Below are 18385 nucleotides of genomic sequence, written 5' to 3' on the forward strand. Positions count from 1 at the left end.
ATACTATAAAGTAAGGCCTGTGAAAATTAATAAAAACGAAACCCCAACAAAAATTGGAAGAGCGAAGGCTACCGCTTCTTGTCAGTTACTCCAAAGGTGAAAACATCAATCACAGATCCCAACAGGAAGAGACTGCCTTGTACTTCCAGACAGGAGGTACAACAACCTTACTACACCGATAGAAAGTAGGCAGATCTTCTTCCTGCCCATCAACAAACCCAGGTGATGGACATACAGCTCAGCCAATGAGGAGCCTTCATTACCCAAACTCTGACTTCCCTCCAATGAACTTTCATTTTTCTCTTATGAATGACTTTCCTGTCCCACTCTTTTCTCCATAAAAGCCTTCCATTTTGCACAAAGCCTTGGAGTCTTTCTCTGCTTCCTAGATGAAACGCTGCTCCATTCATGAACAGTTTAATAAAGCAAATTTGATTTTCAAACTTACTCAGTTGCAATTTTTTTTACTAACCAAAGGGGAAAAACTGCCAAGAAAATAGAGAAAGTCATGGAGGAAAAAGGGATGAATAAGACGTTTTGGCACTTGGTTAAATTTTCCATCTTATACTAGCATTCTCCTGTCATAGTCTTATCTGGATAATACATAACATCTTTGAACCAAACTTACTTAATATAAATCTTTATGAAATACCAAATGGATTGCAGCTCTGCTATTTTACCTCAAACTGCCTCCTTCACATCTCCTTGACAGGAGGAGTCTTTTAAACAAAGCTGTTAGTGGTACCTGCATCCTGTTCACACAAACTTACAGGAGTTTGTCATGCGCCTCATTTCTGGGAATATCTCTTTTCCAACTTTTCCTTTTTGTTAGCCTCATTTCTCTGATTCATTTTATTTTGACTTACTACATGGCATGCATCTTTGTGAGAAGACAATTTAAACCTAAGAAAGGACATAAGTTCCTGTTTTTTCCCTTATTTTTTTCTGGACACATTTGGACACTTTATGTGAAGGATCTAGTTATGAGAGCAAAGAATTTTGAATTTATGAGAGGAAATTCTCCTTTGTGAATGAGGAAAGAGTGAAGCATCCTTATGACTGGAAAATTGCTGCTAGAGGTCAGGGAGTGATATATTCACCACCCACGGGACAAGCGGTTCCCTGGGACAGGTGAGTGTGTGTGTGTGTTTGTGCCTCTGTGCATATGTGCGTGAAGGTTCACCCATCCTGTAGCCCCACGATACTGACAACCAGGATCACCTGTCCTTCCCAACAACAACCAGTGCCTTCGCCTGGTAATTCAAAAGACACCTGATGCTACTGAGAAAGAGGAAGAGACCTTCTTGAAGTCTTTTATAATGATCGTGAGAAAAGACAAGTGAGAGAAATTTCTTCTATTTCTGTCTGGTATCAGTTATTAAAAGCCACATTAAAGTAAGCTTCTACCATGTCAGATTTTCTGTTAAGGTGTGTTAGGGTATCTCCGAATAACAGGATGATATATAAAAGAGGGACAAGTTGTGAGACATTAAACCTATTCATGTCCTTCCTCTTAAGAGTTTGGCCAAGAGATATAGTTAAGAAAAATGCCCTCGTTACAACTGGCATGCCTCCCAGGTACCCCTCCTCACACACCACTCGGAGAGTGTATTGCCTCATTCTCCATCTTAGGGATGAGGAGTCTGGGTCTCAGACTAAACTTGTGTGTGTGTGTGTGTGTGTGTGTGTGTGTGTGTGTGTGTGTGTGTAAGTCAGGGGGGTGGTCTGAGTAAATGCAGGTTCTGGATTTTTCCAAAGAAAGCCCCTTTTCCATTCAACTATGAATTAAATAAACCGCCTAGGAAACATTTCAGTACAAAGAGTTTTTTTTATTGACGTTGTAAGAAACATTGTTCCTTTTCTTTGTTATAAAAAGACTAAGTGGTTGTGAAAGCAGAAGTAGAGTCCATCTGTTGGGGGCGCTGCAGCCCCGGGCTTGAGGTGGGCGTGGGGGGCATCGCACAGGCTGCAGGCTGATCCGAGGAAGGCCCGGGGCCGGCCACGTCCAAACACTATGCCTACAATACTTAAATGTATTTACACATGTTTCTTTTAAAAAAAGGGTTACACATTTTATTTTTTAAAAAATCTAAAAAAGGTGAAAACAATGAACTTGTATTTTATCTTACACGTTTGCAGGATACACAACAATAACTTGTCAGAAGAGAACATCCTCCTATGCATTCAAAACAACATGGGAAGTCAGGTTACGAGACAGCTCAGACTCTGCTACAATCGGGTCCTCTTGGCCGGTGGCAAGCACACAGCCTCAAGCCCTGATTGGGCAACACCAACTGGTCCCTCGCTTCGACGACATTAACATAAAATAAGGCACATACATCGCAAGAATCAAAACTCTGTGGCTCAAGAGTGTGAGCCAATGTGTGAAGAGCAGGGGCGGTCTGATCAGTTCTTTAGAGAAGAAAACAAAATGGATTGACAAGGAAAAACACGTTTAACATGGGTGCTAAACAAAAGTACCATGCCCGAGCCTGCATTAAAAAGCAGGCTATGACCATAGTGAGTTGGTGTTATCTCCCCAAGTGCAAGGGACAAGAGAAGTGGAGGGAAGACTGGAGGCTGGGGATGGGTCCCATCACAGGAGATTCTAAGTGTACAGAAATCCACGTCCAGACAGAACACTTGGAAATGGCCCCAAAAGATCTTCTTCACTGACTATCGCAACAGACCATCACATTCAAAAGGACACTTTCCTCTCCCACCTCTCCTCTCCTCCATTCTTCTGAGAATTTCATACTGAGAGAAACCAAATACTGAGCTGAAAGGTGAGTGGGTCTTCTGCAAATCTGAAGGCCAGAGCAAGGAAAACAAAGTATGGAAAGAAAAAGATAGGGGACAACCAGAAGAATCACCAGAAAGCAAAAGAAAAAACAAGGGCGCAAGGTGACAACCATGCTCATCTCAGTCTCCATCCATCCTTCCACGCACGGTGAAGGTGATTTGGGAAATTCGGTAACTGAGAAATGCAGGGCACATCCACGGACTCTAGTGGGGAAGGGCTCTTGGTGCAGGAGGAGGAAGACAGAAAGGCGGTTAAGCCACAAGAGCAGGCGAGCTCAGACCAGGACCTTGGGACTTTGAGTTCACCTAGAGACGAGATTCAGCGAATTGGACTGCCGATTCTGTGACCAGATCATGACCCGTTTGAAGAATACAGAAAAGGCCTCGATTTTTCCACTGAAGAGTGATAGAGACTCAACTCTACTAGCTCAGATCACTGCTTGTCTTTTGATTTGGGGCTCTGTTCCAAAGGGGATGCTTCCTTTGATTTAAAAGAAGGTGCTGCACATGGGGAACAGCGGGAGGACCTCAATACCCCTCTGCTTTCATCTAGTTGAAAGCAAACCCAACTGTCTCAGCTAAAGTCCCAAAAGTCTAAAATTCAGAGGGGAATTTTACCCCACGTGAGATTCTTGGTCCAAATAAGAGAACATAAACCTGAGAAAAATGAGCTGGTCCTAATATTCCATTATCTCATACTTTTATTTGATTTTTGTCTACTACTAATTTAAATGGCAGAAAGGAGAAAAAACACATAACGGACTCATGAATCACTTTGGATAAATCTAACTCCAAGATGAATGGGGCAGAATACAACATGTCGACTGCAGTGCTGATGTTGTATTTTCATAGTTTACATACTTTTTAAAGGTAAAATGCTGGATAGTCCACATACCCTGTGCACACATGGTATGTCTTTTATGTGTAGCAACTGTACACATGGGGAGTAGCTGCACTTTTTAAGTCTTTAAACCTTTTCATCTGAAAGTCTAGCTTAAGTCCACCTTAAGGACAAACTGCATAGAAGACTTAGCTTCTTAAACGGCTGCATAATGTAATAGAGTGTTAAGAATGTATCCACACAGCTATGAAACTGTGCCCTTAGAGTTTTTAAATACTGAAAATGTTTGAAGCAATTTATTCCAAATATCTTGGTCTATGAGCTTTTCTTTTACAACCAAATTTCATGAGTCCCCTAAAATAGGGCACTTAGAATAGAAATACTCTTTTGCTATAGTGGAATTAATATATTGTTGATAACATAGCCAGCTGTGGGATTAAGTACCTATATACTCAAAACTAGATATAATCAATTCTCAGTTACTCTGTTATCTATGAAAATGGGGCGAGAGATGGAACTAATCATATGCCAACCCACAAATATTTCCCAAATTCTATGCAATAGCTTTAATCTATAACATATCTACCTTCTTACCAGAACAGATGGAAGTAACAGTGTGTGTGGGCGTCGCCCAACACTCCTCCCTGTCTCCCCCTGGAACAGCGCTGAACACTCCTGGACAGACAGAGAGGGGAGGCAGGGTCGATAACTGAGAACTGACATATAGATGTGCCCACCTTCCTGTCCAGCACACGTATGGACAGGAAGGATTTTAACCCCCAACTGTGGGCAAAGTTGTATCTCCTCTGCACAGGAGCCCTGAATTTCCACTTGTGTGTATCTGTCTGAAGCATTCCCCAAACTGAACGGGGGTTGGGAGCTTCTCAAAAGCCTGTTACCTCGGCTACAGTACACCCACAAGAGATTCCCAAACTCACTCTCCAACTTCCGACTCCTGAGCCCAGTGTGGGAATTCAAAAACAAAAGAAACAAAACACAAAAACAAACATTGAGCATATGTAAAGGAAAATGGAAAAACGCTGGACGTGTAACCCCTTAGTCACAAGCACACCAACTTCCTAGTTCCTTGGAATAACGGAGAGACACGTCAAATCCTTTCACTTGCCCTCTCTCTGAAAAGAAAGAACGCGCACATCACCATTTACACCGGTTTACTAAAAAAAAGAAGGGGGAGGGAGGAATAGGCTTACAGTTTTCTTTTTTTTTTTAAGAGGATGTTTTGAGTGTAACAATACTGATTCAAAACTGAAATGGAAGACAGTTTCTCCCTAGAATACTTTAGGGTTTTTCAGAGTCCTTTTCCATAAAAGGAATATACTTGAAACACATCCCAGTTAGGTGAGATGAGATCGCTAAAATACATACAGAACTAAAAAAACTCAGCCAAACAAAAAAGGGTCAATTTAATCTTTTAAACTCCTAAAGTTTCAGGTCTCTTGGCAGTCGTTTTTTTCCCCTAATGCTTACTGCATAACCGCAAGGAATTTGCTTTCTTCCGCGAGGGAGGTCAGCAGAGAGCTCATGTCCCCGATTGCCATGTTGGTGGTGCTCAAAGACAGAGGCGGGAACGGAAGGGCGGCTCGCGGCGTGGTGAGTCGGGAGGAGCTATGAGAAAGGTTCTGAATAATGCTTGGGCTCAGGGCTCCTGACATCAGGCTGGCGTGGTCCCCGTCGTCTATGATAGCGTCGAAATCAATCTGCACCCCTTCCAGGTCATGGCTGTCGAGGCTGTCAACTGTGCTTGTCACCTGGTTAGCACCTGGGGAGAGTAATTCAGAGTTTTCGGCGCCGGCCCCCTGGAGCAGGCAGTTGGCTTCTGACATGGAGAAGGAACCAGTTTTCATGTCTTGCTGACCGAAGCCAACAGTTTGGTCATAGAACTGACCAGAGTAACTCTGCACATTCGAACAGAGCTGATGGGGCTGTCCTGGCATCTCCATCTTGATGCCATTCACCCTGCAGGTCTGACTCGGGTCACTAAACTGTCCTGGCTGCAGAGCGAGACCACCCCTCGGCCCAGCCTGGCGCCGGCTGCCCCCGTAGCCAACACATGGCTGGTAGCCCCTGACGGCTGCCACGTTTGGCGGCTGCACGCTGATGCTGGGAGGCCCGGGCAGGCTGCTCTCCGGCCCTTGATAGATGTGTGAGGTAGCACTAGCCTGCCCCAGCAGGTTCTGCCCGGAGCGGCCTGCCCCCTGGGTGTGTGTGCTGTCACCGAGGAGCTGCTGAGCCAGGTACCCCTGTCCTGTGGGGTCTGGGGTGGGTATGCCATTCACCGTGCTGCCGGTTGACTCATTCGGCACCACCGACAGGCCAAAATCCAGATGGCTCCCGCTCCCTTGCATGGTGATGCTTTTCAGCTTTGCCGCCTGGATCCCAGGGCCACAGGCCCCATCGAGTAAGGTGGGGGCACCAGGCTGCCTGTTGAGGCAGTTCCCATACTGCTGGGCCTTATAGGGTGGTTCATGGAAGGCATTCCCATTGGTGCCAGCTCCGCCACCGTGGCTCACTAAGTGTTCCGGGCCCCCGAAGGAGCTGGCATGCTCCCCAAGGGTCGGATACCCCCCAGCTGGGCCAGCCCCACTCCTCAATGGATTCTGTGGGTGAACACCCATGTGGCTGTACGACCCGAAGGCCCGGGCCTGCTGCCCCATGGACCGCTGGCCACATTTCAGCTTGGAGGAGGACAGGTCCGCGCTGCCGGAGCTGACTTCGTTCCACTGAATGGGCAGGTCGGATTTACTGGCATCGGGGCAGGGCTGCTCCAGGCTGCGGTACTGCTGGCTGCCGGTGTGGCTGGCGTGGCTGTCGGGCAGCCCCAGTGGGTCAAAGTCCCCGGGTCCACTCCCTAAGCCATGGGGCACTTTGCTGTCATCAGAGAAGGTGCCTGGGAAGTGCTGCTCATACCCGGCTGGGTTCTGGGAATTTAAATACTGCACCACGTCATCAGGCAGGAGGTCCTCATCGTTCAGGCTCACGTCGGCGTCCATGGTCAGGGACTCCAGGGTGACATTCTCAGTGATGCTCGGGGGACAGGGAGAGGAGTGGAAGTGGCGGGCCTGGCCCCCATCGGGCCGCGTGTAGTTCTGAAGCACGAGGTTGCGCTTTTCCAGGGATGGAGGCAACACCGGAGGGTTGAAGCTGTTAAGGCTGTTGAACCGCTGTACCCGGGGCAGAGAGAGGCTCTCCGAAACCGTCCTCACCGGGTCGCTGGCTCTTCTCACGCCGTTGCCCAGCGCATCCTGGGGCAGCAGTGGGCGCCGGCTGTAACCGTGGGCCCCGCCGTCGCTGCATCTCCGAGGAGGATGCACGGGAGGCAGGGTCCCCGCCGGCTCCCTGCCATCTCCCAACAGGGCCATCCGGGTCTTGAGGCTCATCCTCTCCATGTTGGGCAGCGGGGTGGGCGGGGGGCCGCCCGTGGCGGCAGCGTACTTGGCTTTCAGGCGGTACTGCTGGGCGGGAGTGAGGCTGAGCAGGCTGGGCAGACCGTCGCCCTGGCTGGCCTCGCTGGACCTGCGAGAGGCGTCGGTGGAGATGGGGTCGTAAGAGTCGGCCACGCTCACGTTCTGGGGTCGCCCCTCGGCCTGGGACGCCTCGCTGGACCGGCGGCTGGAGAAGCAGGGCGAGATGCCAGAGGAGCGGCGGCTGCTCAGGTAGGCGGAGCTGACGGTGCTGGTGCTGCTGTCCCTCCGGTTGAGCATGTTCAACATGGTGATGTCCACCCCAGACAGGTCGCTTCTGTTCGGGAGGAGGGGCATGGGCCCGCCCAGACTGCAGCTGGTACTGGGCTGCGTGCCTGCAGAGACAGCGTGGGAGACACGGGTTTACCTCGGGATGACAACACAGGTTCTGGGGCCCGAAACCAAACCAAACCAAACCAAACCATGACCAGTCTGGTCACGGTGACCCACCCCTGCCCTGCAATGTCGAAGGGCCAGTGATGAAGTAAGGGGGTGGGTGAGCAGGTGGCAGGCTGCAGTGGTGGATTCCCTGGCTTAAACAAAGCAGTAACAACTCCCTGGATGAGTTAAGCTCCTTCGCAGGTGTAGTGCAAGGGCAAAGTGAAGAACCACAGGGTATAGATACAGCGCTCAAGTTACAGGAAATCCAAGGGCAGAAGGCATTCTGAGGGTCTCATACCCATTCTCAGGGCTTCCTCCGACATCCTATGCAGGTGTAAGGCACCCGAGTTGCTGGGGTGGGGGAGTTCACACCTGGGCTCTGCTCCAGGTACTGAGTGTAATCTCAGAAACACAAAGCGACTAGGGGCTGACTGGCAGAAGTGGCTTCCCTTTCTCTGAATTGGGCCAACACTGGTCAAAGTGACTGTTTACCTGCTGGCTGTAGACTGTGGAAATCAGAGGCAGGGGCTAACTCTGGATGCCTCTGCAGCTAAGATTTCCTTACTCTGATCTAAGAATGATGATTTCACAAATATGAGTCACGTGCAGTTTTACTTTTCATTCCAGTATTATCTTCTTACTGTCTGCTTTTATTGGGTTGGCCAACAAAGTTCATTGGTTCCCCCCCTGCCCTATATCTATATCTATATATATATATATTTATATATCCAATAAAATATGGGTTCTCCAGAGAGGTAACACTAATATGCATAGTTCCAGCCTCATTTTACTGCTGATGGGGAAACAAGCAAACAGAAAACCCAAGGACCTGGGTCTGCACAGTGCTCTGGCTGCCTCCGAAAGAACAGAAAACCCTGAGCAGACATGAGGTCTGGCTGGCACTCACCGTTTCCTATGAGAGGAGAGACTGCAGGGGCTTTAGGGGGTAGAATGGGGTTCAGTCGTGGAAGCATTCCATTCACTTGTTTGAGCCTTTCTAGTTTGACGTGCTCCATCCATTTGGTCCCTGCTGGGTTCCTCCGGGCTTGCAAAGCGAGGGCTGTGGTTGCAGTGGAAATGGTCGAGTCCATGATTGGGGTTTCATCGATGGCACTGAGGTCGCCCACACCACCTCCATCGGTCAGAGGAAGCTCGAGCCCACTGTTGGAATAGTTGCTGATGGGGGACTGTTGGCTGCTGCATGAAGACTGACCACCAGGGCTTGGCTGAGATGTCTGTGGGGTCAAGAAGAAAAGGAAATAAATGTTACCTAGATGATCAAGGCCAGGGAGCAGACAATGAGCAATCACGCAGATCAAGGCCTGCGGGATTCTCAGTGGGTGGGATGAGAAGAACTATTTTCTAGTGAATGGAGGTGGCTTCCCTTGAGCTCAGTGATGATGGATGGGCCAGCAGGCAGATGCACCATGGAGGGCAATGGACAGCAGGGGGAGCCAGGTGTGATGTAGCAGCCATGGAATCCCTCGCCCGATGCCAACTCTGTGTCACATTTCCTCAGTTCCCACCCCACCTCCATGACTTGAGCCTTTGGGCAAATTACTTAGCCACTCTAAACCTCAGTTTCCTTATCCAGAAAATGGGGACAATTTATTTATCCTAAGGATTGTTGTGGAAATTAGGAGTGAAGCCCTGAAAGCACACACAGTTCAAAAAGACCTGGATAATAGGATAATTAGTTGGCTTGGAGATTATTAGTGGTTATTAGTATACATGCTTTAGTCCTCAGGATATATATGCCAGGAACACATGTTACCTCCCCTCCAACCAGTCCCTCTTTATGGTTCAGGGTTGGTTCCCCAAGCTCTATAATCTCTGTCCATTCCTTCTACATTTTCTTGCTTTGTAAAACTCCAAGTAGGGGGATATATGTAAAAGCAGTTGTAGGAGGGAAGACTTCAGTCACGTAGTTTCTGCCATAGACAGAAAGGAGTCTCTGGGGAAGTCACAGGCGTCTTCCAGTCCCCAGTGTGCACCTGGCCTTGCACTAGGAGAATCAAGCCAGGTTTCCCTAACCCCAGCCAAGTGGACTTGGCAAGCCAATTCTGCAACTCTTGAGAACTTAGTTTAGTCCACTAGGTTCTCAGGGAAAGACCCCTCTTCCAGGGGCCCCTCTGACCATGGGGACAGCTCATTGTGTCTACGTTTGGGAGCACTCTGGCTTGCACTGAGCGGTCCGCACAACCTGGCCCTGGCCCATCTGAAATTCCAGTGCTTTCCCGGTGGACAAACAGCTGCATCCTTTTCATAGAGATAAGAAAAGTGATGTTCAGAGAAGTTCAGTGACTGCCCAAAGTTACAAAGCGAACAGTGTGATGACCTAGACTCCTGGCCTCACTTCTGTTCCTCTATAGCACTCTCTCTGGTGTTACCTAGCAACTAGAGTCTGACAGCAGCCCGTGAGCAAGGAGAGATAACTACACACACTCTGGTACACACGGCTATGGTCTCAGGTGTAACCACAGTGCTGTCAGAAGGGGCTCTGGACACAGGTCATTTCCGTGGAACTTGTCACACTTTTCCTGAGACCACAGTACACACACCCAAGTAAATGAACACTTTCTAAGTGAGCACCACATGGTACACTAAGTGTGTCCTGGGCAACCAAGCAGAGAAAAATAAGATGCACAAATGTGATCATGAATGCATGAAGCCTGGCTTATTTTTGCTTCTGCCGAGCACTGAAGGGTCAGACCACCTGCTCCTTTGCAGAGAACTTAGATCATCCAGGGCTTTGAATGACTTTTCCTCTCAGACTGTCAAATCAGTATGTGTGTGTGTGAATCTGTGTGAATGTACACACACTTCCCTGTGGAAGAGTGCAGACTCACGTTTCCACAGGGCCTGGAAGAAGGCTCTCATGCATCTACAATTAGAAAATCCTTAAAGGACCCCGACAGTTCAATACAGGTTAGATTGCCAACAAGTATATCCAGTTCTTGCCCTAAGAAGGTGGTGCCCGTCTGGTCCAAGAATAAATTTATACTAGTCAACATGACAATTAAATGGTCTTTGAGAACATCTGCTTGGTCGGCCCCAGTGTGATTTATTATGGAATCCTAGACAAATAGAACAATGAATTTCAACATCTAACTCCACGTTTTCACATGCTGAATGTTCAAAACACATTGCTTCTATGTTGGAAACATATCTGGGCAATGTTCACTACCAAAGATATCACAAAGGACAAAGACTAAAGAAAATAAATAAAAAGCTATATGTTAAAATGAAAACAAAACAAAGAGAGCAGAGAAGCCAAAATTCCCTCACCTTATTACCCACTGTCCTTAGGAAGTGAGAACAAGACATTTAGGAGCATTACACAGAAGAGATGTTGGAGTAATCAGAAAAAAAGAAGAAAGAATTTAATTTATAGCGTGATGAACAAATCAAAGACAAGTTTTTAAAGAAAGAATATTAGAAATGTATATCTCACATGCTTCAATAACTACGTCTATGAAGATACCTACTCATTTACACGTGTGAGCACATGTACATAAAAAAGTCCCCTGTGGAAATTTGATTAATTTATTAACCTCACTGAGCCTGTTTCCACACCTGTAAAATATGGGGCCTAGTCTCAATATCCTGAAATCTCTTTCTAGCAGTTTATTTCTATATCAATATATCTATATCTCATAAAATATTTCACATCTTGGAGCATCTCAGATGTCACTGAGCAAAATCGCTGTACGTTTTTATTTCTACTAATTTTCTTTTTAAATAATGAGTGTTTGGAGAAGTGATAACTTTTCTTTCTTTCCTTCTTTTTTGCTAAGGATGTACATAAAAGGTACCAGGGACTCTGAGCTCACTGCTGCTGCTGCTGCTAAGTCGCTTCAGTCGTGTCCGACTCTGTGTGACCCCATAGACGGCAGCCCACCAGGCTCCCCCGTCCCTGGGATTCTCCAGGCAAGAACACTGGAGTGGGTTGCCATTTCCTTCTCCAATGCATGAAAGTGAAAAGTGAAAGTGAAGTCGCTCAGTCGTGTCCAACTCTTCTCGACCCCATGGACTGCAGCCTACCAGGCTCCTCTGTCCATGGGATTTTCCAGGCAAGAGTACTGGAGTGGGGTGCCACTGCCTTCTCCCTGAGCTCACAGGATGTCCTAAAAATATAAATCATTGTCTTTCAATGACATTATTTAGGAGACCATGGATTCACTTTCTTTGTTTCAGTAAACATTAAGGATAAACGGTTAAATATTTTGCATAGTTTTTATACAGGTGACTTTATTTTAGGAAACTGATAAATACTCCTCCCACAAAAGTATATAAAACACCATTTATGAACTGATTAATTTAAACGTATAGGGATCAGTTATAAAAAGCAAAGTACAGCTATCCACAGGGAAATAACGATACGATAGCTTATTTGCATGATTTTTGGCTAGACCTAATGTCACTTGCTAAGACTCTTAAGAGTTTAAAGACAAACTCAGTTAGTCACTAAAATGCAATTAAGTCATATGCGTATTAGTTCGTGCCCATACATACTGGCTACACATGACATCACTCAGGAATTCACAGGATGTCCATCTAATTCCTGGACTTTTCTAATTTTATGCAAATGATTCCTTACACTGAGTAGAAATCTGCCTGCCTGATCATTCCCATGCATGTGGAAGTCTAAGCACGTGACTCATCTAGTGTATTTCTTTCACATCCAAAGAGTGGACAGACTAGAACCCAAAACACAGAGCTGACTCCATTATACATATGCCAAATACAGATGAACTAAATCTCCTCTGCTACTCTTTTCATTTTGTCTTTGGGAAAATTTTAGCTGTTTTATTCTGGCCCATGCGTAAGGCAAAAATCACCAAGCGAAGTCTGAAAGAAGCTGCAGCAATAGCTTAATCCATGTGTCCTATTTGTCATCAAACTAAGATTTTTGTCGATGACATTTGTCAAATCCCTCCCTTGCTTTCTACCTCCTTGTTTCAGGAATCATTTTAGATATGGTCTCAAGTCTATCACTTAATCTCTAGATTGGCACAGGAGTTGTCTTTTCTAAAAATTCAGAAAAAAATTTAAAAATCCCTTTATATCTTCCCCTCTTTCTACTCCAGCACATTCCCCTGGGGCCCCATGACTCGTGTTTGGCTGTGCCAGGCCCTGGGCCCCTGCACACATTCCTTCCCCTCTCTGAGTGTTGCGCTTGGCGGCCACCTGCTCTCTGCCCCTCCCATGGCATCGCCACGTGCACCCTGTTAGCTCCCCTCTGAATGCTCGCACCCAGACTTGTCTTAGACCCCTATTACCCAAGCTTTCTTAGTCTGCCTATGCCACTGGACTGCAGACCCCTAAAGAACAGGGACCATGGCTTATTTCAGGTGGTGCTAGTAGTAAAGAAACCACCTACCAATGCAGAAGACCTAAGAGACAGGGGTTCGATCCCTGAGTCAGGAAGATCCCTTGGAGAAGGGCATGGCAACCCACTCCAGTATTCTTGCCTGGAGAATTCCTTGGACAGAGAAGCCTGGTGGGCTGCGGTCCACAGGGTCACAAAGAGTTGTACACAACTGATGTGACTCAGCACTTGTGCATGGCTTATTTCTCTTGGGGTCACCAAGGCAAAGAAGTCAGAAAACATGTTTACAGAGGGACCCAATGAATAATTCTCTATGTTAGAGGCCTCCTGAAAATGTGGATGGTGGTGTGGGTCTACCTGCCACAACTTCCAGATCGATTTAAAAAAAGCAGTTAGGAAACCCCAAACCTCTTTTCTGAGCTGGGGTAAGTAATTGAGATCAATGAGCTCTGATCTCCTTAAATCAAACAGTGGGTTCCAGTGAAGACAGGGGTGACGTGATCCTCCCTTAACTTAGCACCCTACCTGGCCCCTTTAGAGACCTGGGACAATCAAGAAGGAAAGCGAATAACATACCATGGGCTTCTCCGCCTTGACGGTTTTCACTTGGAGGCATTCTTCCCGCTTTGAGGTAGTGTTGCTGAGGTCCTTCTGCTCCCCGAGGGCTCCCTGAGTCTGCCGGCCAGGTGACCTAGACTGTGAGTGGCTGCCGGAATCTCGAGGGGGCGGGGGCCGGGGATGCACGTCCCCTCGCTGCTTCTTGGTGACATGAGCCTCTGGGCCGTGCACGGTCTTCACGTGTTTCCGGAGGGAGCTGGGGTCTGTGTAGCGCTTGGTGCAGCCGGGGATTTTGCACACATATGGTTTCTGTCAAATGCCCCAACAATGAAAGAATAGATTGTTATCAAAGTGATTGTCCCCGGCCCAACAGTCTCTTGTGGCTCTTCATTATGTTTTTAATTCTTTCAAAGCATGATCACAAGGTTTTGAGGTATTCAAAACCCTCTAAATGGTGCAGTGGTTTAATAAAGACTATTTGGACACAGTTTGGGGTCCATGGACTCTAGCTTGAACACATTACTATTTTAGAGAGTGCTCAGGGAGACCTTGGGAATACTGGGTGGCACAGTGATAAAGAATCCACCTACTAATACAGGCTATACAAGAGACATGGGTTTGATTCCTGGGTCAGGAAGATCCCCTGGAGTAGGAAATGGCAACCCACTCCAGCATTCTTGCCGAAAATTCCATGGACAGAGGAGCCTTGTGGGCTGCAATCCATGGTGTTGCAAAGAATAGTACACAACTGAGGGTATGTGTGCACGTGTGCACACACATACACACACAGGGAGAGCTTAGAACACGTGAATTGTGTTTGTGCTCCTGGAAAAATTTATTTTGTGAGTAGGAAGAAGTGTCATGGGGTCACATGGTGTCCAAGATAATTTGATGACAGTGGTGATGCTGATGGTGATGATAAGAGAAGAAGGCTTAAAAGACACCCATCCTTTCATGAGAAGAATGCTACACACCTTTGGGGAGAGCTTGTGTGAAGACATTTCTTACGAAGTCCTGTTTCCCAGACCTAAAATCACTCTTCCACCTTTTAAAATGTGCTCTTTACACATCGACATGGTAGAAAATAATAATGACAATAATAATTGCCTGGAGCTTCCCTGGTGGTCCAGTGGCTACGACTCTGTGCTCCCAGTGCAGGGGGCTCTAGCTAGAGCCCACAAGTCTGATCAAGGAACTAGAGCCCATAGGCCACAACAAAGATGGAAGATCCTGCATGCTGCAACTAAGACCCCGTGCAGACAAATACATCATAAATGAATAAATATTTTTAAAAATTGCTGTAGCCTCTCCTAGGTTAGATATCACTAAAATATGATCCTTTGGGTTGTATTACAACTGTGTGGGGGTGTTCAGGGCTCAGAATATCCAGAACCTTTCTGATCTTCAAAGTCCTAAACCCTGTTGGAGTATCCACAAATGCTCACTCATAAACCGACGAGGGCTGGTAGATGTCATTCTGGAGGTGAGTATTTCTGGGTGAGGCTCTGCTCCTGAGTACTAAGGTCTACAAATTACTTCATGCTAATTTCATTTTCTGTGTGGGTCAGTAGTCAAACCTATAGTCATCAAAAATTATACAGACCCTTGTAGTTGAATATTTACTCACATCACAGAACTGCTAGCATTATATTCATAACCAATGTCAGAATTGTGATTCTGTTTACTTCATTTGCAATATAATATATTCACGGATGCTTATATGAGTCTATATTTACATCCGTATATATCAGGAGGTGAGCTATTAGATAAACAATATTCATGAAAGACATGATTAATATAATATATCCATTGGATTAAAAAAGAGTCCCTGTCTTATAGAATGATGCTTTTCCACTAAAAGCCAAAGAACAGACTGAGTGCTGCCTAAAATTATGGCATGCCCTAATGGAATGAGGTAAAGATTCCAGAATGCTGAGAGACCTCACCGCCAAATTTGAGAAAATTTTGGGTTGAATTGATTCCCATTAACTACAAATTACTTCTTTTCAGGAGCTTGTGTGATTTGCAGCATATATATGTATAATGAAATGAGCACATCAAATCCTATGCATTAGGGACAGAAGAATGGCTCTGACGATTAGTGCTATTACCGTATAGTGTCTGACCTCGGCTCTCTGCTGGCTCACTGCACTGCTATGACAGGCAGACAGCAATGTCTGGGGCGGGGAGAGGGAGCACAAAGCCAGGCCAGCATTCCAGGTTTGAAGAACTATTCTTCCCGTAGATGTCTGCATGTGTGTATCATGGGTTAATTTGGAAATGAGGACACAGCTAGAGATGGAATGAATCTACTAATATTCATCAGCTCCTGCATTTCCAGGACCAACAAGTACCTGTGTGCCCATGTGCCCTTGTATGAGCACATAAGCATTAGCCACCTACAAAAATCTCCAAGCACACAAGGTCAGAAAAAAACACTTCACAACAAACACTAACCACATGATGTAGATTGGCCCCCAATTCTGTTCTGATTAATGACTGAAATGCAATCTAAGTGTAGGTAAAGATAAATGTTGTCAGGGTTCTAATTTACCCATGTTTCCTATCCTGGGCATTTAAATTTTGGCACCATGATTGCCTTTTTGACTCCCTAAACTGAAAGATACTTTGTGAACACTTTCATTCTACTTGACTTTGTAGAATTTATCCAAATAAAATTTTAGATAAACATTTAATGATCCCTACTAGATACAAGACTCTGTGAGCACAGTTTTATATATGACAGGATTAAATCTCAAAGAATGGAAAATATGAAAAGTGTGGATGCAAAGAAGGATATGGACAGAGGGAAACCCTTCTTTCATTGGGAAGATGGTGGACGGCATCAATCATCAAATTTCTGTATCTGGGTATGATGCCCAGCTCATGGGGTCAGGGTATGAACTACATCTGACCATGTATACATGGTGCTTACCATGATGTGATATGGGGCATATAATAAGTGCTCAATAAACAGAGCTTTGATTAAGAAAAGGTGTTGTAGTTGGGTCCTGAAAGATGAACAAGATGCTGAAGGATAAAAATGAGGGCAAGAGAATGCAAAAAAAAAAAAATGTATCCAGATTGAAGGTCCATTAGTAGGACCACTCCAGGCGGGCATGCACCTGCTGCCCATGTTATCTCAATGCATGTCGTGGGTGAGGGGGTCTGGTGCCATGCTCTGAGACACTGCCTTTCTTTCCTTAGCAGACTGCTAGTGGCTGCATAACATCTGGCTAAAGACCAGCACGGGGTACTCTTACTGCCCCCCCCACCCCCACCCCGCCGCAAGTCTATGTCAGCAGCTTTCTCGATCTCTTTTATCCTTTAATAACACTTGATGACACAAAAGCTCTGAACGATCAAGTCATATCGAATCTTCATTTCAGATTGAAGATGCATTCCATGGCATGCTGTCTGGAAGCTTGTGTTCATGTTCACCATGGGGAGAGGTCAAGGGATTGTGGAAAAGGAAGATTGGGGTTGAGCAGGTGAAAGTAGATATGGGGCTGGCCAAAAAGTTCACAAAGTATCTTACAGAAAAATATTTTCTTGGCCAATCCAACACAGGCATAAGACGTTTCAACTTTTCCTAGGAAAGATGGAGCCTCTGGAACTTTCTGGATAGGGAGATACAACCAAATCAGAGCTCAAGGAAACTGGCTTCATCTGGTTTGGGATGGAACAGGAGCTCCATGTTCTGGAGTAGGGAGCCTGGTCAGAGGCCACTGCGATGGTTCAGTGGCCCTACATGGGCAGAATAGTCACGGGGGTGAGAGGTAGATTAGCTTCCCCGAATGGCAATTGCTTCCTATTCTGTTCCACACCATCTGCCTCATCCAGAATAGCAACCTGCTTGCCAGATAACCATCTATCAATATTTGTTCAGAGAAAGGATGAAGATACAAATAAGAGGACAAATAAATGAAAGAAGACATCTGGATTTGTCCATGGTTGATTGATGATACAAATCTGGATTTCCTGGACACACTTAATTTTGATATATCTGAAACTGTCTATCATTCATAGGCAAAGCTGAGGGCTTTCTCTATTCATGGAACAGAGAAAATGATTTACGTGATTGTGAATAAAATTTTACTTATGTGTTTATGGTCAATGTTAATCATTTATTTTAGGTAAATCGCTCCATTTTGGTGAAAGATATTGTTGACCAAGATACATTTTAACCTCATGATGGATATTCAACTCTCATTCAACACTGCATTTTCTAATGCACAGAAGAATTCAAGCTCCACTATAATGCATTTCATTAAAGCAAACAGATGTGGGCATGCATTTGAAGCTCATAAAAAGATAAAAACTCAGTAAGCATGTTTATATCTATTCATTGCTGAAGTTTTTTTTTTTTTTTTAATTGCTGAAGTTCTAACATTCTCGGTGCCCAACTGGCTCCACAATAATAGGAGAGAATCTACAGGAATGTATGCCTTCTAAGTTTCTGGTCATAATTGTACCTAAGTATATGAAATATAAACAGATTAATTAAATTCTAGGTTAAGTTAATCAAATCCCCTGAAACATTTTAAATTGAGATATTTGGTTGGCCAAAAATCTGTATGGAAAGTCCATATGGAAAAACTCAAATGAACATTTTGGCCAACACAACATAATTCATATACTATGAAGAACACCCTTTTAAACGGCACAGTCCAGTGGCATTTAGCACAGTCACAATCTTGTGCAATCATTACCACTCTCATGTTCCAGAATATTTTTATCATCCCAAGAAGAAACCCTGTACCTATTTTCAGTCACCCCTATTCCTCCTCCCCCCGGCTTGTGGCAGCTACCAGTCTTTCTGTCTCTATGGATCTGCTTATTTCAGATCCCCTAAAACTTTGTACAAAACAAGTACTGCTGCTAAGTCGCTTCAGTCGTGTCTGACTCTGTACGACCCCATAGACAGCAGCCCATTAGGCTCCCCCGTCCCTGGGATTCTCCATGCAAGAACGCTGGAGTGGTTGCCAT

At 45.7% G+C, this 18385-nt stretch overlaps 1 protein-coding gene across 5 annotated transcripts in view; it reads right to left on the reverse strand.

Moving 5' to 3' along the window:
- Positions 1 to 1808: 1808 nt before the first annotated feature.
- The window catches only part of GLI3 (GLI family zinc finger 3), a 318105-nt gene continuing 301528 nt past the window's right edge, over positions 1809 to 18385 (reverse strand). For all 5 annotated transcript variants that reach the window (XM_027539184.1, XM_027539181.1, XM_027539182.1 and 2 more), the window contains 3 exons: positions 13415 to 13705; positions 8414 to 8741; positions 1809 to 7460 (listed from right to left, as the gene is read on the reverse strand). In XM_027539184.1, coding sequence (XP_027394985.1) covers positions 5128 to 7460; positions 8414 to 8741; positions 13415 to 13705 — 2952 coding nt within the window. In that variant the 3' untranslated portion in view covers positions 1809 to 5127. The remainder of the gene's footprint in view (positions 7461 to 8413; positions 8742 to 13414; positions 13706 to 18385) is intronic.

The sequence above is a fragment of the Bos indicus x Bos taurus genome, chromosome 4 (assembly GCF_003369695.1).
Source record: "Bos indicus x Bos taurus breed Angus x Brahman F1 hybrid chromosome 4, Bos_hybrid_MaternalHap_v2.0, whole genome shotgun sequence".
Classification (NCBI taxonomy): domain Eukaryota; kingdom Metazoa; phylum Chordata; class Mammalia; order Artiodactyla; family Bovidae; genus Bos; species Bos indicus x Bos taurus.